The 25847-nt window shown below is 35.5% G+C and overlaps 1 protein-coding gene across 4 annotated transcripts in view; it reads left to right on the forward strand.

The window, feature by feature from the left end:
• PTEN (phosphatase and tensin homolog) overlaps positions 1-25847 on the forward strand; it is a 95124-nt gene that overhangs the window by 27538 nt on the left and 41739 nt on the right. For all 4 annotated transcript variants that reach the window (XR_014825592.1, XR_014825594.1, XR_014825593.1 and 1 more), the window contains 1 exon segment: positions 25677-25721. Coding sequence is in view for 1 of the 4 variants with exons in the window: in NM_001143696.1 (NP_001137168.1) it covers positions 25677-25721 (45 nt within the window). In the remaining 3 variants the exon portion in view is untranslated.

The raw sequence follows: 25847 nt of genomic DNA on the forward strand, positions 1-25847 counted from the left end.
TGCTAATTTTTACGGTATTGCCTTCTGAATGTGGAGTAGGCTCTTAATGTGAATTAGTCACTGAGGCTGATTGATCATCTTTTAGATTTCTGATAAAGTCTAATTTCTGATTCTATATGTATGATTATCAGACTTTAGGTTATAATAACTTCATTAAGAAAATACAGTGCTGAAAAGTATTTTGATCTGTCATCTGACTTCATAACCTCTGCCTTTGTGCCTCTGAATTAAGAGTCACACATTTAGTTTGTAATCAGGAGTGGAATTTGAAGTTTATTCTCTCCTTTAATGTATCTAGTTTATTTTATCTGGTTTTTGACTTTTTCAAAGGTTACTCTTATAAAAATGTTTATATGTATGGATTGTTATTTAGCCACTGGTTGCTTTAACCAGTTGATCTTGTCATCCCAGTGGTAATGGTAATAGCACATAAAAGTGAAGAATTATCAACCAAATATAATAGCTATGCTGTGCTTGTTTTGTCTTATGTGCTTTTTCCTTTTTTTGGATTGAGTGATAAATGGACAGCAAAGCTTTGTTGGCTTTGGTTATTCACCCCACACCCTTCTTTTATGAACAGTGACCAGGAAGGGAGATACAGTTTTTCCTGTAAACTAAAATGAACATAAATAATTCCTAAGCAGTTTACATGTTAGGAGTAACCTCTCTATGGGAATGGCTGTCTCTAGTACCTAAATAATTAATTTCCTTGAGGTTTACACTATATTGGAGACACTAGTAATAATCAGTAGTGATTCCTTTTTGGTTCAAAGATGATAACATCTCAGTGAAAAATGTTTTTATTATTATTACTTTTACTGTCAACAAAAAGCATTGAGACCTAGATTCAGATGTCTAAAGAATATTTAAAATTATCTTTAAATACCTCTAATTCCGTATTTTAATGTGATTTCCTCCCAAAAAGGAGATAATGTGCAGAGTTTAGATTTTGTTGTTACTATACATCATTGATTTGAGTAAAATAAACTCAAATTACAAAAACCTTCATGCTTAAATTGCCCAGTATTATTTAACTGTTTGGGTATGTAGTTTGTTATAGCAGTGTGAAATTTTATACTTGAGGTACTCAAAATACCTTTGTGACAAATATTTAACTTCTTTCAAGGTTACCTCCTGGAATTGGAAATTAATGTAAAAAATAAAAAGGGAGAAGAGGGAAAGTGAACCAAGTTGAAATTTTTTGCTCTCTTAACTACAAATGTTTTGTTTAATAAGCAGCAAGAATTGACAGGGCTGGATAGGGTCATTTCATAGAAGGGAAACTGAAGAACTAACTCTTCCTGGATTGTTTTTTCTTCTTTTCCTCTTATTACTACTTTTTTCCCAATTTTCTTGCCACTAAACTCTTGCTCTGACCAGTTGGTAATATGAAACAATGTTATATTCAGATGAATTGATTATTCTTTGATATGAATGTCAGTCTTATCCCTCAGGCTAATATTGAAGTTATCTAATTTATATGTTATCTTCTGATACAAATCTAAGCCAATCTTTAACAAATTGATGCTCCATATGGTTTAATAGACATAGCTTGAGAGCTGTTCTGTACCTTATAAATCAGGAAAGTATAAGTTTAATAGAGTTAACTGGCTTTTTAACTGCAGAACCTTTAATGTGCTATTATGCGTTATAAATCTCCCAAGAATGAAATTAAATATGTTGCTTTCCTTTTCTTCTTTCTTTTCTTTCCCTTTCTCTTCCCCCTCTCCCTTCCTCCTTCTCTTTCTTTTCTTCTGTAGTATGTTAAATAACATCTCTGTAAACAGTGTTCCATAGAGCATTGAGAATTATTGAAAATAAAAAAAGATGCATATAACAATATTTTACTCTAATCTGTCAGCAGGAAGTAATTTATTTCTTCCTCTTTTATTGGAAAGATTTTAGATAAGGGAATATTTCCATATTATGAGGAAATGCTTAGAACTCAGTCTTCTGATACACAGTGATTTTTGGGAAAAAAAAAAGATTTTATTCATTGTCTTAGCTTTTTTTAACTTATATATGGGTAACTGTATTACAGATTCAAAAGTCCGTTTTACCCTTTCCTGTTTTATACATTTTCTTTCTGAAGAAACTTTTCAGCTATTCTTCACTTAATTATATGCTGATCTCTCAATCAACCTTAATTGTATGTTGATTTTGAATAAAAAAAGGAAGTGTTTGTCATCTCAACATTAGCATTATTGGTTATTCAGTTAAAAAGAGTTGAAAAGAGATTATTTAGAAATCACTTTTCTTTAATGAAAAATTTCAACAAAAAAAAAAAAAAAGAAAGAAAAAGATTATTTGGAGGAAAGGATATCAATCCCCTTCTCCCTTTCTAACAACTTTTGACTTCTTCCCTCACATTGCCTATTTCCTGCTTCCTTTTTTTCTTCTTTATTGAGGTGTAAATCACATAACATAAAATTAACCACTTTAAAGGGTAATTTTAGTAGCATTTAGTACTTTCACAAATTTTTTTTTTTTTTTTTTTTTTTTTTATCTTTTTATGGCCGGACCTGTGGCACATGGAGGTTCCCAGGCTAAGGGGCAAATCAGAGCTGTAGCCGCTGGCCTACACCACAGCCACAGCTACGCAGGATCCAGGTCTTGTCTGAGACCTACACCACAGATCACAGCAGTGCTGGATGCTTAAGTCACTGAGCAAGGCCAGGGATTGAACCTGCGTCCTCATGGATGCTAGTCAGATTCCTTTCTGCCTAGCCATGATGGCAACTCCCCACAGAGTTTTGGAACCATGACCTCTATTAAGTTCCAAAACATTTTTATCACCTTGAAGAAAAACCCATCCCCATTGGGTGCCTTCTACTTCTTTTGTTAGTCTTATTCTTTACAAATGGCAGAGCCATGATAGATTTGACAGTATTTACATTATCTGCACAAATCCAATTTTTGATATTTTAATAATAGGCAGCATTTATTGTGCTTTTATTTATATACACATGTTACTGTTGTATAACCAGTTTGCTTGTGTCATCTTATTAAATCGCTACAGTAAACCTATCTCCATTTCATAGATGATTTAAAAGAAGCTAACTTCCCCAAGTGCCATAGCTGGTAAGTACTGAGGCTGAGGATTTAGTCTAGGTCTGTCAGAATCCAAAGCTGATTTCCTTAATAACTAAAATCCCGTATGTCAGAGGACAGAAACTGGAAACTGTTGGGCTCACCTAACTTGTTGATGTCCTTTGTTTGGCCTAATACAGTGTTGGTCCCCACATAGTGTGAGGAATCATCAAGGAAGGTCTTTTCTGGTATTATACCAGCACATTTCTTTAGGATTGTAGTTTATAGATTGAAAGACCTATATGGTATCAAGCAAAATAAATGAAAACAGGTCAGTACCTGGTGAATTTTTATGAAAAATTTTAAAGAATACCAAGAGTAGTAAGAATTTCTCAAAAGCTTTCAGGGTCATTTAAAAAGGATTAGGAATATCAGTGGCATCTAACTTCTCAGCAGTAGAATTAAAGATGTCCTTATAACATTTCTTAGGTGATTACCAGAAGATGTGCCCTAGCAAAACAAAGGAGTAAACCATGAGAAAAGGGCTTCAATAAACAGAGTAACTAAGAAGCAACAAGGAAGTTCCCAAGATGACAGTAGTGACACAAAGCTGAAGAACAACCAATCTGATTAGACCAAAGGGCTGATTAGGACAAAGGGCTTCAGGGTGGGAAAAAATGAACTTACAAGTAGATACTGAAATATTTGGGGGGAAATGCAGTAGGTCTTTAGGCAATTAGGTGAATTAGAAACAGGAGGCAATTTTAACATTTGGTTTTGAATGATTTAACAACAAATTGTGATGTTACCGTCTCAGGGGGATTAAGAGAAGTAAAACGTGTTGAGAGTACTACTGGTTTTGTAAGCCTCCTCTACTGTGGCAGAACATATGTAGGTAATTGATACATACAAGAAGATATATATATATAGAAATGCTGAATTAAATACCAGGAAAAAGAATCCTAGTACTTAAGGGTAATTGCTTTGGGGAGAGGGGGAAATATGGGTTTGAGGGTCAAGAGAGCTGAAGATGAGTAATTTTTTTTTCATTGTAATAAAATTTATATAAGGTAAGTTGCTACTTTAACCATTTTTAAGTGAACAGTTCAGTAGCATTAAATATATTCACATTGTTGTGCCACTGTCACCACTATTCATCTCTAAAACTTTTTTATCATCCCATACTGAAAAGTTGTACTCATTAAATAGTAACTCCTCATTTCCCCTATTCCCAGCCCGTGGAAACCACTCTTCTATTTTCTGTCTCTATGTATTAGACTGTTCTAGCTACCTTATAAATGCAGTCATAAAGTATTTATTTTGCTGTGACTTATTTCATTTAGTGTAATGTCTTCAGAATTCCACCCATGTTGTGGCATGTATCAGAATTTCTTTCCATTGTATGTATAGAGCACATCTTTATTCATGTGTTAATGGACGCTTGAGTTGACTGTTGTACCATAACTGTTGCTGGTATGAATGTACAGGGTTGAATCTCTGCTTACACTTTGTCGACGTGTATACCCAGAAGTGAAATTGCTGAATCAAATGGTCATTCTATGCTTACTTTTTTAAAGGAATTACCATATTGTTTTCTACAGTGGCTTTATCATTTTATGTTCTCACCAGCAGTGCACAAGTGTTACAATTTCTCCACATACTCACTGCCAACGCTTGGTATTTTCTGGGCTTTTGTTTGTTTGTTTGTGTGTTTGTTTTGGATAATAGAATAGCCATCCTAATGGGTGTAAAGTAGTATCTCATTATGGTTTTGATTTGTATTTCCCTAATGATAAGTGATGTCAAGCATCTTTTCATGTGCTTATAGATGATTTGTGTGTCTTCTTTGGAGATAATGTCTTTTTAAGCCCTTTGCCTGTTTATAAACTGAATGGTTATTATTGAGTTTTAGTCTTCTTTCTAAACTTTATATATCAATCCTTTATTAGATATGTGATTTGGAAATAATTTCTTCCATCTGATTTAATTTTGAAATCAGGAATTATGAGGTTGTCTTTTTACTATGTTCGTATTATGCTTTGATACGTAAATTTTGTTTCAGTTCAGTGTTATCTGTTTTTGTTGCATATGCTTTTGATGTCACATCCAAGAAACCATTGCTAAATCCAATGTCATGAGCTCTTCCTCTGTCTTTTTTTTTTTGCCTTTTCTAGGGCCACACCTGCAGCACATGGAGGTTCCCAGGCTAGGGGTCTAATCGGAGCTGTAGCCACCGGCCTACTCCAGAGCCACAGCAATGCGGGATCCGAGCCGCGTCTTCAACCTACACCACAGCTCACAGCAACGCCGGATCGTTAACCCACTGAGCAAGGGCAGGGACCGAACCCACAACCTCATGGTTCCTTGTCGGATTCGTTCACCACTGTGCCACGACGGGAACTCCCTTCAGTCTTTCTTTTAATAGTTTTATAATTTTAGGTCTTTGGTTTACATCTTTTATCTACTTTGAGTTAATTTTTGTATTTGATGTAAGATAAAGGTCCAACATGTGTGTCGATATCCACATTTCCTGCATTGTTTGAATTGAATGGTTTTAAACACACTCGTCAAAAGTCATTTGACCATATATACAAGGGTTTGTTTCTGGGCTGTCTATTCCATTGGTGTATGTCTGTCTTTATGTTAATACCACACATTGTAGCTTTGTGCAAAGTTAATTTTGAAATAAGGAATTATGAGACCTCAAATGTTTTTCTTTTTCAAGATCGTTTTGGCCATTCAGGGTTTTATGGAAGCCCATATGAATTTTAGGATGGAATTTTCTTTTTTCTTTTTTTTTTTTTTTTTTGTCTTTTTGCTATTTCTTGAGCCGCTCCTGAGGCATATGGAGGTTCCCAGGCTAGGGGTCCAATCAGAGCTGTAGCCCCTGGCCTACACCAGAGCCACAGCAATGCAGGATCCAAGTCGCATCTGCAACCTACACCACAGCTCACGGCAACGCTGGATCCCTAACCCACTGAGCAAGGGCAGGGACCGAACCCGCAACCACATGGTTCCTAGTCGGATTCGTTAACCACTGCACCACGATGGGACCTCCTAGGATGGAATTTTCTATTTCTGCAAGAAAAAGTTGAGATTTTTGATAAGAATTGCATTAATCTGTGCATTGCATAGAGTGGTATTGAAATCTTAGCAATATTAAGTCTTCTAATCCATGAATGTGAGGTGTTGTTTTTATTATTTAGGTCTTTAATTTCTTTCAGTAATGTTTTGTAGTTAACCTGTGTATAGTATGTTGCCTCCTTGGTTAAGTTAGTTCCTAGATATTTTATTCTTTTTAATATTATTGTAAATAGAATTTGCTTCATTTTCCTTTTTGTGTTGGTCATTGTTACTATGTAGAAATACTACTGACTCGCATATTTATTTTGTATGCTGCTCCTTTGCCGAATGTTTGAATTCTAATAGTTTTTTGTGTGTATGGCATCTTAAAAGTTGTCTATATATAAGAGCATGTCATCTGCAAACAGATAATTTTACTTCTTTCTTTCCTGTTTGGATGCTTTTTTCCCCTTCTTGACTAATTGCTCTAGCTTGAACATTCAGTACTGTGTTTGCATAGAAGTGGTGAAAGCAGGCCTCCTGCCTTGTTATTTACCTTAGAGGAAAAACTTTGCCTTTTACCATAGCATATCCTGTTAGTTGTGGAGAGCTTTTTCTTTTTAATAGACTATTTTTTAAAGCGCTATTACATTAACAGCTGTACTGAGCAGAAGACACGGAGGTTTCCCATTTACTCCCTACTCTTCATGCATAACTTCCTCATTTTAAATGTCCCCAGCCAGAGTGGTGCGTATTTTAAAATTGATGAACCTACATGGACATATTTTATCACCCAAAGTTCACAGTTTACGTTAGGGCTCACTCTTTATATTTTGTATTCTGTGGGTTTGGACAAGTTTATAATGACATATGTCCACTATTACAGTATCACACAGAATACTTTCACTGCCCTAAAAGTGGTCTGTGTTCTCCCTATTCATCCCGCTCTCTCCCCAGCACCTAACAACCAATGATGTTTTTACAGTGTCCATAGTTTTGACTTTTCCAGAATGTTAAAATCATGTAGCATATGAAGCAATATGTAGCATGCGAAGCAATATGTAGCATGCAAAAACTCTGCTCCTATTCAGTATGGCAGTATATGAAAAATCCACAGCACACAGTATGATACAGCTACTTTGGCAAGACAGTCGGTGGTTTCTTACAAAACTAAACACACTCCGTACAGTCAAACAGTGCACCCCTTTGGCTATTTAAGCAATGGAGTTGAAGACTGATGTTCACAGAGGAAGACTGATGTTCATTCCTGTACATGGATGTCATATTTCTTAAATGTCTGGCTCCTAAAAGAGGAAAAGAAAAAAAAAAATGCTCTAGATTTTTAAATCCCTAGAAGCCATTTTAGTTGATGGGGATTGCAGCAATGGCATCCTGCTTCTGTGTCTGCACATCCGTAATCAGAAGCACCAGTCAAGGACCAAAACACAGATCTCTGATATTTGGAGGACAGAGTCCTACAAGCTACATCAGTCTGCCCTAGAAATACGTGAATAGCTTTCTGCTGGAGGTGGTGGGGGATAGGGTTGTGTAGCTGCTACCACACTTGGAGTTAAAATTGAAATTAATTGTGATTTACCGTCCAGGCCTTTCCCTGGAAGCTGCAAGCTTTTGAACAGAATCCAGAGTTCCAAAATAGTTACATCAGACAGATTATGCCAGTACAGTTTTTGTCTAGGTGGAGAGATGAATTCTTGGTGCTTCCTACTCTGCCATCTTTCCTCAAGAATTTTATTATTACAGACTTTTTATATCTTTTGGAATGTATATGTTTTTAGGTTATTTTGACAAAGCTCATTTTAAAATGCATATTGGAACCTTATTTAGAACTATGTCATAAGAATTCTTTGAGGAAAGTAAAGACTTAAACGAATAAAGACTGTTTATTCTCACAATTGTTTTTAATGAATTCAGATTTCTATACATTCAAATTATTTGAAATAAGGTTATAGAAATTAGAAACATTTGTATTTTAGATTTTTTAAGTTTGGAGGGTGTTACCTCTCATCTGTCTAAGATCTTAGTCTCAACTTTCCAAGTATCCACGGCTAAATTTTCTCATTTCCCTTTGGAAAGTGCTGTTTTCTTGCTTTTTTCCGCCTTTCCATTGTATCAAACGTATAAGGCAATGAGCCAGTTGTGGGCATTAAATCCTTGGGAGGAGAGAGGAGGAAGTGGGAGGGGCAGTTATGCTGAATGTTTCCCTAAGTAATATTCAAGTTCTTTGAGAGAAGTTACCCTCCCTCCTTTAAAAAAATGCCGTGATATTTTCTTTTAAAATAGATTGTTTATTCTCCTGCCAGTCTCACTGTTGCCCAGAGTGCTAGATAAGAAATTAAAGTTCAGATATTAAAGGGAGCACACAAAAAAGTATGATTTCACCAATCCTCACTCAAAAAAACAAACAAATAAACAACCAAAACCAAAAAGCTGTAGGAGAATACTCTAAAGAAAGAAGTCTAGGTTCTTGGTTGCATATGCCAAAAAGTAACTCTAACCTAATTAGAAGAGAAATATTAGATAGCTTATAGGTAGAGAATCAGGCTTGGAAGATTTGCAGAGGCCAAGAGAAGCAAGGTGTGATCAAGAGGGTATAGTAAGATCATCCTCTGCTTAGGACATTGCTGCTTAGATATTTGCTGTCCTGGGTACTGCCACTGTGACTGGATGTTGGTGACCGTGCTCATAAACTTTCAGCTCCTCTGGAGATCTGAATATAATCTCAGACTCCTCTGCACCTTGCTCCACTACCTGGGATTCAGTGTCTGGAGCATGAGGACCTAATTGTCTTAGGCCTTGCACATGTGATGAGAAAAAGATAAGGAAGGGGAGCTTTTCATCTTGAGATTCTAATTTGGAGTGGTTTTGGATGCTAAGCAGCTTAAGGATGCCAAATATCCCTACAAAGTTCTGCCATTTTACACCTCCTGTCTAAGACCCTCTTCTTAAAGATATCTACAATTAAAAGTTTCTTTAAAAAACTGGAGTTCCTGTTGTGGCTCAGCAGCAGCAAACCCCACTAATATCCATGAGGATAGGATATGGGTTGGATCCCTAGCCCAGCTCAGTGGGTTAAGGATCCAGCGTTGCTGTGGCTAAGGTGTAATAAGCTGGCAGCTGCAGCTCTGATTGAACCACTAGCCTGGGAACCTCCATCTGTTGCAGGTGCGGCCCTAAAAAGGAAAAGAGAAAAAAAGTTTCTACAGTTCCCATCGTGGTGCAGTGGAAATGAATCCAACTAGGAACCATGATGATTCAGGTTCAATCCCTGGCCTCGCTGTTTAGTGGGTTAAGGATCTGGCGTTGCCATGAGCTGTGGTGTAGTTCTCAGACATTGGTTGGATCCCTCATTGCTGTGGCTGTGGTGTAGGCTGGCAGCTACAGCTCCGATTAGACCCCTAGCCTGGGAACCTCCATATTTCCACGGGTGTGGCCCTAAAAAGCAGATAAATTAAAAGAAAAAAGTTTCTTTGAAAATTGTTTTCAGAGTTCCCACTATGGCACAGTGGGTTAAGTTTCTGCTGTTGTTTCTACAGTGGCTTAGGTTGCAGCTGTGGCTTGAATTAGATCCTTGGCCCAGAATTTCCATGTGCTGCAGGTACAGCCAAAAATAAATGAATAGATAAATAAATAGTTGTTATACTCACTTTTTAAGAAATACAAATGAGTGAGTTGTTCCTCTTGTCGTTCAGCGGGTTATGAACCTGATTAGTATCCATGAGGATGCAGGTTCAATCCCTGTCCTCCCTCAGTGGATTAGTGATCTGGCATTGCCTTGGTATGTGGTGGTGTGGTGTAGGCTGGCAGCTGCAGCTCTGATTTGACCCCTAGCCTGGGAACTTCATATGTTGTAGGTGTGACCCTAAAAAAAAAAAAAAAAAAAGAAAAAGAAAGAAATACAAATGAGAATTTACTGCACATATTCTTCGGCATCTTGCTTTTTTTCATTTAACGTACTTAGGAATTTCCCATATTGGTGTGGAGATATAATCGATTCTTTTATTGGCTGTCTTTATTCCATTTTATGATCATATCATAATAAATAGCCCTCTTAGATACACATTTAGGATATTTCCAGTTATTGTTTTTGAAAACAGTGCTCTAATGAAAAATTTCCCACATTTATCTTGATGTCCTTTTCCAAGTACATGTAACTTTAAGGTAAATTCTTAGCAGTGGGTTCATTGGTTTCTGGTTTAAACGAAAAAATGGTATTTTATATTCTCACCAACACAAGTAAGTCTTTACCCTCTCAGTCTTGACAAACTGAGTTTTTTTTTTTTTTTTAAAGCAGCGACTCCGTGTTTACTCATTTATGTATTTACTTTTTGTAGTCCCCATGGCATGTGGAAGTTCCGAGGGCCAGGGACTGAACTCATGCCACAGCAATGAGAAACACTGGATCCTTAACCTACTCGGCCACCAGGAAACTCCCTTGGCAAACTGAGTATTATAAACAGACTTTTTGCAATTTTTTTGCGAGTTTAAGTAACTTGGTGATCTTTATTGGTCTTACATATTTTTTCCTTGGTTCGTCTGTATACTGACTTTAAGTTTTTTTAATAGTGATTTTTACAAACTCTTTGAAAAATAGGAAATTAGTGGTACTGTTTCTTCAGAAAGTTTTTGTAATGCTGTGCAGCTCTTGCCATTTGAATTTTATAACTACAGGATTCAGACGAAGCAGTGATAAAGCAGCTTGGTGGATTATCTCAGTTTGGAGTTATTAATTGCTTTGTTTTTTTTGAATTACTTTTGATTATTAATAAATTATTTTAAATACTTCATTATATTTTAAATAATTTATTATATTTTAAATTATTTTTGAATTTATTTAATTTTTTTGAATTGTTTTGAATTATTGATTAAATTATCTGCTTTACTAAAACATAATCATAGACTATCAAAGATTTTTGTTGATAGTTTTTTGTTAAAAAATATTCTGTAATAGCCTTGTTTAAATAGCAAATTAAAAATGATTTTAATCCAGAAAAGTGTCATGAACCCACTACTCTTGAGCTATTGCTATCAGAGCAATATTCTCTTGGACAGAGAAGATAGAAATAAAAGGGGCATTTAGGAGTTTCTACTTTTTTTCTACCTCTAGCATTATATAACTTCTAACTCATGGATTTCTACCTTACTTATTGTTCTTTTGAGTCTAAACATCCCCCCCCCACAAACATTTTCTTTTGTCTTTATCATTTTTATGTTCCTTTATATATGCTACTCTTATATTCATCTGTAATTATTTCCCTTTTTTATCCTAGAATTTTTTAAATGTATGTATGTATGTATCTTAAATCTGAACTTTGTGGGTATGTTCTCTTAGCTGTGTTGATTGGTCTTCTTAGATAATTTGTTTTTCCTCTTTTGTCTTTTTTAAACTAGGGTCATTTGTAATTGTTTATATAGAATTTTAGTTTTTAAAGCCTCTAAAGTCTTTCCTTTAGATTTTGAATTATGAATTCATAGCCAGTTATTTAAATGAAGCTTTTGAAATCTTTTGTACTGATCTGTATCATATCTAACTATGCCAGTATTTCCTTCCTTGTCTGACGTGAACTCTAAAATTATAAGAACACTTTCTCCCTGTTTCCTGGCATTTCCACTCAAACTTGTTCCTCATTCTTGGTTAGAAATATGTCCAAAGTTGTAGTTCCTTTTATTTTATTAGTCTACTGATAAAATCAATCAAGCATATCTAGAATTTGATAGAAAATTTCATATTGTCGAAAATATTTTTCAGTAGGTATTTTGACAGTTGTGAAGTCCTGTCTTTTTAATTTTATGCACTATTCAAAACGTACACGCATTTCTGCTTCCTTACTAATAGGCATGTGCATTGGGTTCCAGTGGATTTTTGCACAGGTGTATATCTCTTAGGCCATTCAATGGCTGGTAGCCACTAGCCACATGTAGCTATTTTGATTAAATTTACGTTGAGTGAAATGAAGTAAATTTACTCGTTCATTTTCATTTGTGCGAGTCACATTTCAGGTGCTCAGCAGCTACCTGTGGTTGGTGGCTATTTTATTGGACAGCATGGATTTAGAACATTTTCATTATTGTGGAAAGTTCTGTTGAACAATATAGTTCTAGACAGGTCCATTTTGCTTTTCACTATAAAAAGTTCTAATGCCTGATGATGACGTATTCCTTCTATTGTTATCTCTACTACTGAAATAAATTTGAGATTTTTTGAGATAGGTTGCATTGTACAAATTAATAGTTATAATATACTCTTAAAAATCAACTTTATTAGGAGTTCCTGTTGTGGCTCAGTGGTTATCAAATCCCATTAGGAACTACGAAGTTGTGGATTCGATCCCCGGCCTTGCTTGGTGGGTTAAGGATCCGGCGTTGCTGTGAGCTGTGGTGTAGGCTGGTGGCTACAGCTCTGATTAAACCCCTAGCCTGGGAACCTCCATATGCTGTGGGAGCAGCCCTAGAAAAAGGCAAAAAGACCAAAAAAAAAAATTATTAAGGTATAATTTATATGCAACATGTACCTATTTTAAGTGTTCAGTGAGTTTTGACATACATACATCATGTAAACATTCTCACAATCAAGATTCAGAACATTTATATTACCATAAAAAGTTTCTTAATGCCCTTTGCAATTAGTCCCTGATCCTGGTTCCAGGCAATCTCTAAATTTATTAGTTTTCTTTCACTGTATGTAAGTTTTACCTGTACTAGAATTTTATATAAATGCAATCATGTCATATGTACTCTTTCATGTCTGGCTTCTTTGTTTTAGCATAATATTTTTGAAATTCATTCCTGCTGCTTTTATCAGTAATTTTGTCCTTTTTATTGCTGAATAGTATTCCATTTTATGGATATGATATAATTCATTTATACATTGACCTATGATGGACATTTGGGTTGTTTTCAGTTTGTGTCTATTATGAATAGAGCTATTTTGAGTGTTCATGTATAAGACTTTAATGGACATATGTTTTCATGTCTGTTGGCTAAATACGTTTGAGTAGAATTGCCAGATGATGTCATATAGATCAATGGAACAAAATAGAGATTCCAGAATAACTCAATATTTATTGACAGAGCTACCAAGATAATTCACTGGGGAAAGGATACTCTTATTAACAAAATGATGCTGGAACAACTAGAAGTCAGTATGAAAAATAAAATGAACCTTTTTCATAACACAGGCATATCTCGTTTTATTGTGCCTCACTTTATTGCACTTCACAGATACTACATTTTTTACAAATTGAAGGTTTATGGCAGCCCTGCATTTTTTTTTAGCAATAAGATATTTTTAAAATAAGGGATGTATGTTGTTTTTTTAGACATACTGTTGCACACTTGGTTATAGTTATAGTATAGTAACATTTAGATGCATTGAGAAATCAGAAATTTCATGTGACTTGCTTTATTGCTGCATCCACTTTATTGCAGTAGTCTGGAGCCAAAGCCACAATATCTCTGAGTTATGCTTATACACAAAAATTAACTTAAAATGGATTATAGATAGAAACATAAAAATAAAATGTAAAACTATAAATAAAGCTTCTAGATAAAAATACAGAAGAAAAAAATCTTTGTGACCTTTGTTTTAGTTAAAAAAATTCTTAGAAAATACATACAAAATTAATTGTACAAGAAAAAATTGACAAAGTGAACTTTATCAAAACTAAAAACTTCTGTTCTCGGAGTTCCCATTGTGGCACAGCGGAAACGAATCTGACTAGTAACCATGAGGTTGCGGGTTCAATCCCTGGCCTTGCTCAATGGGTTAAGGATCTGGCGTTGCCGTGAGCTGTAGTGTAGCTTGCAGACGCAGCTCAGATCCCGCATTGATGTGCCTGTGGTGCAGGCCGGCAGCCACAGCTCTGATTAGACCCCTAACCTGGGAACCTCTATATGCCATGGGTACGGCCCTAAAAAGCAAAAAAAAAAAAAAAAATTCGAAGAACAAAAAAAAACTTCTGTTCTTTGAAAGACACTATTAGTAAAATGAAAATGCAGCCACCATCTTGGAAAAATATTTGCAAAGCATATATCTAATAAAGGACTTGAATTCAACACAGTATAAAGATGCTCTTACAAATTCATGAGAACAATCCTGTAAAAGGCAAAAAGATCTGAACAGAAGCTTTACAAAAAAAGATATATAAATGATCAATAAGCATATGAAAAATTCAAAATCAGTCATCAGGAAAATGAAAATGCAGTGAGATGCTATTTCATATTTACTTGGACGGCTAAAACTTAAAGGGCTAATGGGTTGGCAAGGCTGTATCAGTTGGAACTCTCATCTGTTTTGGTAAAAGTACAAAATGATACAACTTTAGAGAAATGTTTGACACATTATTTTTAATAGCCTTCTGAATTTTTTTTCAGTAGGTTATGGGTCAGTTCCTACACTGCTCAATTTTTTGTTCCTCCTAGTTTCATACCTCTTTAGATAAATTTTCTTTAGTTCTAGGGATTACTATCTTTGAGCAGAATTTAATATGAAGATCTTATTTTTGCTTTTCTTTTTAACTTGAGGTAATGAAGGAAAAAGTAGTGCTGTGCAGGCAAGATTTAAAATAACATTTTCAACAGGACACTTTTCTTGTATTGGATATATTACTGATTTTAATTCTGATAACCTGAATTTTCTCCCAGAGAGTGGGAAAATAGTTTAGCACTAGACTATTTGGAGCTTGCCTCTGTTAATGGGATTAAGGCAGAGATGATTTATGTGTTAAAAAGAAAGACGGCAACCTAATTTCATGTTTTGATAGTAATAGTAGCAATTATGGATATCTTAGGGTTCTAAGGGCAAGTGTTGATTGGATATGGCTACAGCGGAGGAAATAAATGTGATTACCAAATAGTGGCTTACCTACAGAAAAATGTAGCAAATAAGTAATTATTTTTCTTTTTAACCCATTTCTGGATTAGTAGGAGCGTCTAGTGTTCTTAGGCTGTTTTTATAATGGAATAATTTGAAAAGGGATTTGCCGCTAGCTTTCTCTCACACTGCTAGGAACAATTGTTATTTATGATTGTGGTTGTTAGTACTTGGAGTTTTGTTACCAGTATATCTACTGTAATTCTTGTCACATTGCAGGTATTCAATGAATATTTGTTGGGTGAGTTTTTATCAGTTCCCCAAGCACTTGAAAATGATAAAATGCTCTAATAATCTAGACTTTAGTATCAATAAGTGCTGACACCAAGCAGAGATATACCAGTTCACCTTTAAGAAACAGAATAATGAGAGTTCCCTATTGCTCTAGTGGTTAGGATTTGGTGCTTTCACCACTGGAGTCTGGGCTTCAGTCCCTGGTCTGGGAACTCAGATTCCACATCAAGCAGCTCCATTCCGCAGTCCAAAAAAACCAACCAGCCAAACAAAAAACAACCAGAATGACTCTCTGGCCTTACAGAAAGACTTGAATTTAATTCAGTGGAATATATTTAGTCTGTCTACATAAAGCCTTTTATTGAGAAATGGATTGATTAGCTATTGAAACATGGAAAAAGCACCACCAAGGGAAAGGAAGGTTTTAGCCAGTGAACTTCAGATGCTTTTGGCAAGACCATTCTTTTTGTGGTGTTGGAAACATTAGAATATCTTAGTCTATTTAAAAATTGCTTCATAACTAACTTGTCTTGCTTGATTCCACATTTACTCAGCAACATTCTGATTTCACTTCTTAGGCCTGCTTATGGTGAGATGCAGTCATAAGTAAATGAAAAATTTAGTTCTTATGGCAGTTGGATTTTTCAGGTAAATTGGTATATTGCCATTATGGTCATTATTATATTTATACCATCAGTTATATGATACGGGTTTGAATTGTCCCTGGAAAAAAACCCCACCACTAAACATGCTGTCAGGATCGGTATGCTAACCCTGAAAGGTAGAGGATCAGACCCTCCACCACCAGTAACTTCTCCAAAGTAGTAACTGAATTTCTGATGTCTTCTGAGTCAATATAAAGTTTTATCTTGCAACCTATATTTTTTTCTCCTCTACTGAAATGAATTCAGTAGCATAATGTTAATATATGGAGTATCTAGATTGAGTTTTATATTTGATTTATATAGTTTTGTCTTCTTCAGAGTTGAACATTGCATACTATATTAATTTTCTTGTATAATAAGTACATGTAAATGTATATTTATATGTACTGTATTTCATAAAGAAATATGAACATCAATTTTGAACTTTATCATCACTGACTTTCTTAATTGGGATGTTTAGTCCATTCTAATTTAATATAATGTTTAATCTGTTTTATTTAAGTATAATATCTTTCTATTTGTGTCTAGTTGTCTGAAAGTCGTTTATTCCAGTACACTCATTCTTTCTCATTTCTCTTTTCCTGTCCTCTTTGGGGTTAATAGAAGATTTTTAGATATTCCATTTTAATTTTTCTTTTTTTTTTTTTTTTTAGCTGTACCTCTTTAGATATATGTACACACACATATATTTTAGAGTTTGTTCTAAGGATTGTAGAATGCATACTTTATTACAGTTCTTTTAAAGTTAATATTGTAAGCATTAAAATATAAGAACCCCACAGCAATAAAATTCTGTTTTCCTCCATTTCTTTTGTGTGATTTTTGTCATATATTTTATATCTATGTATAAATAAATCCCAGAATACAGTGTTATTTTATTTGCTTTAAACAGTCAGTTGTTTCAGTGAAATCAGAGAAGAAAAAGAGATCTTTTTATATTTATTCCTATATTTACTATTTCTGATGTCCTTTATTACTTTCTGTAGATTCAAAGTTTTCATCTGGAAATAGTTCCCTTCAGCCTGAGGGCAAGTCTGCTGACTACAGATTCTTTTAGCTTTTGTTAATTGTTTTTGAAGGGTGTTTAGCTGGATGTAGACTTTTGGGATGACTTCTTTCTTTTCAGCATTTTAAATATGGCATTTCATTAGATATGATCAGAAGTTAGCCATCATTCATACTGGTATTCACTTATATATATAAAATGTGTCTTTTTCTTTGACTCCTTTTGTTTTCTTCCCCTTTGTCTTTTGGTTTTCAGTGGTTATGATTATATGCTTAGAGATTCTTTTTAAATTTGTCTTGCTTGGAGTTTATTGAGCTTCTAGTATCTCTCGCTCTTTTTTTTTTTTTTTTTTTTCGTCTTTTTGCCTTTTTCTGGGGCCGCTCCGGCAGCATATGGAGATTCCTAGGCTAGGGGTCTAATCAAGGCTATAGCTGCGTGCCTACACCAGAGCCACAGCAACTTGGGATCCGAGCCACGTCTGGAACCTATACCACAGCTCATGGCAACACTGGATCCTTAACCCACTGAGCAAGGTCAAGGCTCGAACCTGCAACCTCATGGTTCCTAGTCGGATTCGTTAACCACTGAGCCACGATGGGAACTCCAAGCTTCTAGTATCTCTATGATGGTTTTTTACATCATGGGTGGGAAATTTCTGGCCTTGATTTCTTTCAAAAAATTTTTTTCAATTTTTTCTATTCTTCATCTTATTTACTTCTAATCTTTTGTCAATTTTTAAAAATTATTCCAATTTCTTTATTCTTCAGGTTAGATTATTACTACTAATCTTTTGTCAAATTCATATGTTTATGTTCCAGTTAACATTTATGCATAGCAAACCACCTTTAAATATAAATAGCATAGAACATTTGTTTATTTTATACTCACAGACTGAGTCAGGAATTCAGACAAGGCATGGTGGAGATGGCTTGTTTCTGCTTCACAATGTCTGTCTTTCTTAGTTGGGAAGACTCAGTGACTGGAGATGAGTTGGCAAGTTGGGGGCTGAATCATATGAACGTATTTTCACTTACATCTCTAGTAAATACTGTCTGTTATCGTGTCTTCAGTTGGGCTGTTGGCCGGAGCCCTTTGCTCTTTCCCTGTGAGCTAGTTTGAGCTTCCTCATGGCACAGCAATTTGTTGCCAAGAGTGAATATCCAGAATCCTAAGGTGGAAGTGGATGGCATTTTTATGATCTAGCATTAAAAACAGCTTAATGTCACTTCTATCTATGTTCTTTTGGTTGAGGCAATCACAAAGGTGTGCCCCAGGATCAAGGGGGATGGACGATATATTCCACCCTTGATGGGAGCAGTGTTACAGTTATGTTGGATCAAGGGCCTGTGGGATGGGAGATGTAGTCATTCTTACAAAATATAATCTGGTGCATCTTTCTTCTGTTGTCCCCAGTCTTCTGTTAAGACCATGCAAGTAAATTTTTTTTTCAGATATTGTACTTTTAAAACCTAGAATTTCTGTCTTTTATAGTTTCTGTGTCTTTGCCGAGATTTTTCATCTTTTTCCTTACTATAATAATTCGCCTTGACATTCTCATACGTGTTTACAACAGCTGCTTTTAAAGTCTGCCTCTGGGGGCGGGGGTTGGGGGGGAGGTCCGTGTCTGCTAATTCCCACATCTCTGTTCATCTTGGAGTTGGTTTCTATTGACTGCTTTTCTTTTCTTTTCCCTTGGTCATAGGTCATTTTTTTCCTGCTTTTTTGTCTAGTAAGTTTAATTGTGTGGTGAATGTTATAGGTGATAAGTTGTAGGGAATCTGAATTGTTATTTTAAGTGTGCTGAGTTTCATTTTGCCAACCATTTAAATTAATGGTTAATCTGGTATTGCTAGGCTTGGTGTTCTTGGTTAAAGTGGGCCTATTTCAGTTTTGTCTCTTGCTTCAAGGTCATGGTCCTTACTCTTAAGGCCTTTCTGAGGTTTCAGCTGAATGCCTGGGGTCCTTAGTGAGGTCTCTCCACTCTGGCTCAACCAGAACTCCTCTCCAAGTGCTGTGTTATCTTTTGGTGTCACCTTCATTTTACTTGCAAATACTGCACATATGTAGCCCAACTCCTGGCCAAGGACTTAAGGTGGATTTCAGTGCAGACTTTAAAGACCCTCCACCTGTTCCTCCTTCTTTTTCTACTAACCTATTCCACAAACTAATTGCTTTACCACCCAGAACCCCAATCTCCACCTGTTTACCTCAGTGAACCCCTTGTTCCTGAAAACAAAGCTGCTGTGGGACTACCTCATATTTCTTTTAAGGCAGCTCATGCTGCCTTTTGTTCAGTGCTTAAGAATGGTTCCCTTATACATTTTGCCCAGTTTTACAGTTTACAGCAGGAAGAAAACTACTGTATCACATAACTACACTATAATGGCCAAAAGTATATACATGACAGTGTCAGAAAAATTTTTAAGAGAAGGGCCCCTTTATATTGTATGTCACTATAAAAAAAGGTTTTTAAGACAAGTTATTTAAGGCCTATTCAAAATAGAACTTTAATCTGATTATAATAACATTGCTACTATATAATAATTTATAATGTTCAAATTTTGCTTTTTACTGAATTTTTCCCATAAATTTGTATTAATATTCTGCAAATAGAGTGGAAAATTTTTATTCTGTCTCTCTCTCTTACTAATGGCAGGCATTGGTAATCAATCAATCATGATATTCTTTCCATGTGTTCAACCTGGACATTGTTTTTTTTTTTTTTTTTTTTTTTTGTCTTTTGGTCTTTTGTTGTTGTTGTTGTTGCTATTTCTTGGGCCGCTCCCGCGGCATATGGAGGTTCCCAGGCTAGGGGTCGAATCGGAGCTGTAGCCACCGGCCTACGCCAGAGGCACAGCAACGCAGGATCCGAGCCGCGTCTGCAACCTACACCACAGCTCACGGCAACGCCGGATCGTTAACCCACTGAGCAAGGGCAGGGACCGAACCCGCAACCTCATGGTTCCTAGTCGGATTCGTTAACCACTGCGCCACGACGGGAACTCCTCCATGGACATTGTTTTAATAGCATTAATATTGCGCCTCAACAAGCCACCATCAGTTTGATCCCTGTTTACCATCTCTAATGTATTTCTGTTTTACTAGCTCAATCAGTATTATTTTGTGGAATATTTAATGGTTATCCTATTAGACAGTTTTCTTTTCTAGAACCAAAGTGTTTTTGTTTTTAAATGCATGTTATAGGAAGTCAAATCAGGGTATTTATTAAGTCTTTATTACTTCCTGAATGGAATGTGGGAAAATAAAAGATTGGAAAGCAGAAATTCTTAGCAGTTGTGTCCATAATACATAGTACTTGAAAGTTAAAAGAGAATAAAAGCTGACTTTGCATGTATGTTATAGACACCTAGCTAAAGTAATGTAAGAAATGTATTGATGAAATTAAAGAATACACTTTTCAGAAAGGCTGGAGTCTCTAGGAGGTATTTAGAAAGATAAGATATTACCAGCAATTTAATGAATTGTTTCTGTTTGTTGGTCAATCAGGATTTCTCAACTGATGTCGGATTTGTGAGTTTGGCATACAATGTGTGCCTCTTTACATATATATGTCCTCAGGACAGGCTCAGTTTGAATGAAAATATAATTAAGAAAAGCTGAGTCGTTATAAATAGGAATTGCATGAATCTAATTAAAATTAATTACTTCTCAAGGAGGACTGTTGTCACAGTAAAAAAACCAAAAAACAAAAAAAAAAACAAACAAACTTGGTCCTTGATTTTTGTGCTTCAAAAATAGTATATGAAAATATTAATCTTGGAGTTCCCATTGTGGCTCAGTGGAAACTAATCTGACTAGCATCCATGAGGATACAGGTTCGATCCCTGGCCTCGCTCTACTGGTTAAGGAACCAGTGTTGCTGTGAGCTGTGGTGTAGGTCACAGGCGTGGCTTCGATCTGGCATTGCTGTGACTGTGGTGTAGGCCAATGGCTACAGCTTCAATTCGACCCCTAGCCTGGGAACCTTTATATGCCACGGGCCAGGCCCTAAAAAGAAAATATATTTATATATATAAACCTTATGAGAACTACAAAAAATACTATTCTAAAGAACTTGGACTTTCATGAACCCCACTTTTTGGAGATAAAACATAGTGTGATATAACTTCATCAAATCTTTTTTTGGGAAAATACAGTAGGACAAAACTTTTTTCTTTTGAAAGTAGTATATGCTTATGTTTTAAGAACAAAACTTTAAAAATCTTGAAAGTAAATCATGAAAACCTCCATTTCCCCCTGAAAACCCAAGATAACCACTGTGACCATTGATAGGTATGTGTAACCACATACACATACTTATCAATCCTTTAGACTCTAAGTGTACACAGGGCTGCCACATGTGAATAAGGTTCCCTGGCGATGGGCAGTGGGGTTAATATAGTATTGGTTTATGTATTTGGATCCAAAACAAAGTTACCAGACTCAGAATGAACTAAAAATGAACTGTGAGTCCTTCAAAACACGTTTTTTTCCCCCTTGCTAACACTTTAACTGTAGGCTCTCTATGAGAAAATTGTATGTGTAGATTTTTTTTTTTTTTTTAATTTGGCCACACGTATGGCATGTGGAAATCCCTGGGCCAGGGATCAAACCCATGCCATAGTAGTGACCTGACTCACAATTAGTGATAATGCTGAATACTTAACCCATTAGGCCACCAGGGAACTCATGTAGATCATTTTTTCTTATTCATTTGATCTCAAAAGAAAGCTGTAGTGGAAGATAGGGCAGGTAGCAGTGAGTTGTTGTTTACTAAATTTTGTAGCCACTCTCCTTCAAATCAGCTGTCCATATTTGGTTATTCTAGTACCCCTGGCATTTATTTAAACTTCCAACCAAATTAAAACAGAAACAGAGAAAAGTTAAAAATATGTGTAAAGCTTCTAGAAGAAAATACAGAGAATGTCTTTGTGAGCTCTTTAAGAACTCTTTTAAGTGTAGAGAAAAGTATTCAGGGAGGATACAAAGTTTTAAACAAAGGAACTTTTTGATAGATTTTATCAAAATTTGAAGTTTTGATTATCAAAGAAGATTATTAAGGAAATGAAAAGGCAAGTCGTACATAAGGAGCAAATATCTGACAAAGGACTTGTACCCAGAATATATAGAAGACTCCTATAAAATGCATGAAAGAAGGTAGTTAAAAAAGAATGCCTAGGCGTTCCCCTCGTGGCTCAGCGTAACAAACCTGACTGGTGTCCATGAGGACACTGGTTTGATCCCTGCCCTCGCTCAGTGGGCTGAAGATCTGGTGTTGCTGTGAGCTGTGGCATTGGTTGAAGATATGGCCTGAATACCCCATTGCTGTGGCTGTGATGTAGGCTGGCAGCTACAGCTCCCGATTCGCCCCCTAGCCTGGGAACTTCCATATGTCACACCTGCTGCCCTAAAAAAACCAAAAAAAAAAAAAAAAAGGCTATTGCATGATCACATTTCTATGAAGTTAAAGAACAAGGCCAAACTAATATATGGTAATGGGAGAAACTGCCTGAGAGCTTGGTAGGGCTTGACTGCAGATGGGCATGAGGGAATTTTCTGGAGTGGTAAAAGTATAATCTATCTTGTTTGGAGTGGTTATTACAAAACTCACAGAATTGTACTCCTAAATCTGTGTATTTCACTGTATGTAAATTTTAACTGAATTTAAGGAAAAATCTAAAACTACAAATTTAGAAAGGTACAGAAATATAGAAAATGAAGATAAAAGAGGCAGGACTGTAAGGGTCTATAACATACCACTTTTTCCTGTAATATTCATAGTTCAATAGAAGTCTTATTGGCATAATTAGTGTTTCTTGGGTTGGTTGGAGTAGTGGGTTAAAACAAAGAATTATGAAAAGTTACACATACCTTAAACATTTACTTTAAATAGTTGTACACATGAAATATTAAACCAAATAGTTCTATACGGTTTAACAACAACCCCTACCACAATTTAAAAAAAAGATTATTTTTGTTTCCCTCTGCCCCATGGCAAGACTTCTTATTTTTATGCCATGTACATTTTTGACAATCTGGTGAAGCTTATTAACCCTTTCTTTTTTTTTTTTTTTGCCTATGCCTTCAGCATGTAGAAATTCTTGGGCCAGGGATCAAACCTGTGCCATAGCAGCGACCTGGGCCACTTCAATGACAATGTCAGACCCTTAACCTGCTGCACCACAAGGGAACTCCTATGAACCCTTAGAATGATTTTAAATCCATAAAATAAGATTTATAAGATTATAAATATGCCTATTAAATTAATTTTTATTGTAATTGTTATAAAATATTTTAAAACATCTATGTAATGATAGTTATTAACACATTAAATAAAACCTATTGGCAGGTCTAATGACTGTTAATTTTGCTTTTTTGTTTGTTTTTGTTTTTTTTTGTCTTTTTGCCGTTTCTTGGGCTGCTCCCGCGGCATATGGAGGTTCCCAGGCTAGGGGTCTAACTGGAGCTGCCAGCCTATGCCAGAGCCACAGCAACGCGGGATCCGAGCCTCCTCTGCGACCTACACCACAGCCCACGGCAACGCCGGATCGTTAACCTACTGAGCAAGGGCAGGGATCAAACCCGCAACCTCAGATTCGTTAACCACTGCGCCACGACGGGAACTCCTTGCTTTGTTGATTGTAAATAATATTTGATATCTTCAACACTATAGTGTGACAATTAGTGATAAAGTTATGAAACTTCTTATATGCTGTGTAACATTTTTCATATTCAACTCTATGGACTCCTCCCCCACCAGACCAACCACACACATATTTTATTCTCCCAAGTAGTATGTTATAATTTTGGTTATATCAATATTGGACTTTTTTTTCCTTTTTAGGGCTACACCTGTGGCATATAGAAGTTCCCAAGCTAGGGGTAGATCGGAGCTACAGTTGCCCGCCTACGCCACAGAAATGCGGTATCCAAGCTACATCTGCAACCTACCACAGCTCACAGCAATGCTGGGTCCCTTAACCCACTGAGTGAGGCCAGGAATCAAACCTGCATCCTCATGGATGCTAGTTGGGTTTGTTACCACTGAGCCACAATGGAAACTCCCCAGTATTGGATTTTTGTCGTTATAACTAGATAAATGCATTCATAGTTAAATGACGTAGTATATTATAATTAGTTTTTCCTGCACATTTTGTTTTCCCTGAATTTACAGTTTTCTCTCACTTGTTTTCTATGTTCTTAACTTTAATTCATCCCTAAACTTGCCACTAGTTGTATAATCTTTGGACATGTTTGAGTACATTTGGTATTACATCAGCTTCATCTTCTCCAGGAACCTTCTGATCTGCCCTAATCTGGATTAGTTTTTCTGTAGGCTTGCTATATGACTGTCTACTCAAGATGTTCCTTCACTGTTCATTCTGGGGATTCTCCAGTTTCTGGAACTTGTCATCTGTTTTCATGGTTTCCCACCCTTGCTTTGATAGAATACTTCCTGAGATAATATATGAGTGACTTCTGAAGAGAATATATGGGAAGCAAAGTTATAAGACTGTGCTTATTTAAAAATGCCTTTATTATATATCCACATTTGTTTTATAGTCTCTCATGGTATGGAATTCTAAGCTGGGGATAATTTTCCTTCTAAGTCAGAAGGTTTTGCTCAATTGTTTTCTAGCTGCTAGTGTTGCCTTTAAAAAGGATGATGCTGCTGATTGCAGATGTTTTTTATGAAACTCCTTTCCTCTCAGCCTCTTTAGGGTCTTATATTTATCTCTGTAATATTCACTAAGATATGTATGCATTTATTTGGGTCTGTTTTAATAATTTTTACTGAATACTCATTTGAGTTTGGAAATTCATGACCTTCAGTTGGATATTTTTCTTGAATTAATGTCGTGGATTTCTTTTCCTGCATTTTCTGTTTTTTCTAGAATGCCTGTTCATATGTTGAATGTCCGAGACTTTAGACCTTTTAAAATCTTCTCTTCTGTTTTCCTTTTTAAAAAAATCTATTCTATTCATTCAGCCTTATACTTTTCTAACTCCTTTATTACCTACCTCACAGGATTAAACAAATTTATATGCATAAAGTACTTAAAATAGTGTCTGGCATATAGTAAGTGTTGGCTATAATTGTTGTTGTTTAGTTTCTTGAATAATTGTTGAGGCAGAGGTCTTTGGTCTTAATTCTTTGACATATTAGCTGTATGACCTTAGGCAAGTCCTATAATTTCTTTGATACTTACTTCCATCATCTGAAAAATGTAAATAAGCTCTACCTTTCAGATGTTTGCAAGTATCAAATGAGAATATGGATGTGAAAATGTTGGTAAACTTTGTGTAGAGCTAATAGTTATTACTTGCATCTTTCAGATATCTAGTATCTTTTAATTTGAAAGAAAGTGATGGCTGAAATTTCAGTTATTTTTAAGATTACTTGATTACATGTGGCTCTCACAAAACTGTGCAAGCTAGGTAAACTTAAGCTAAATGCTAATGCTGCTTTTTAAAGAAGTTATTTCTTAATACTCAACCCATTATGTTAGGCTGAAAAGAGAAGATTATGAAAATATTCATTTTATGAAAACCTATTGCTTTACTTCAGATTGTATAAGTCTGTGTAATGTAATAATTATTTAAGAAAGAACTGATAACGAGTTTAAACCCATGGAGGGAATATTTATTGGAGTCTATTTATTTTTCTTAAATGATATTTGAGGTTGGGAAAAATAGAATGTCTTTTCGTTTTCTCAGTAGTATTAATGTAATTTCAAGCGTTAGCTTATTTTTGTTAATGGTGGCTTTTTGTTTGTTTTGTTTTAAGGTTTTTGGATTCAAAGCATAAAAACCATTACAAGATATACAATCTGTAAGTATGTTTTCTTATTTGTATGCTTACAAATTTCTTCTAAAATAACTATAAGTGAAAGTTATTTTCTTGTTAGAATGAGGTAAAGTTAAAGGTATATTTTAATAGAATTGTATTCCTAAAACA

Source organism: Sus scrofa, chromosome 14 (assembly GCF_054392235.1).
Source record: "Sus scrofa isolate SSC_HxYL_T2T_F1_AM1 chromosome 14, Sscrofa_HxYL_maternal_Yorkshire_Landrace_v2.0, whole genome shotgun sequence".
In the NCBI taxonomy this organism is placed as follows: Eukaryota; Metazoa; Chordata; class Mammalia; order Artiodactyla; family Suidae; genus Sus; species Sus scrofa.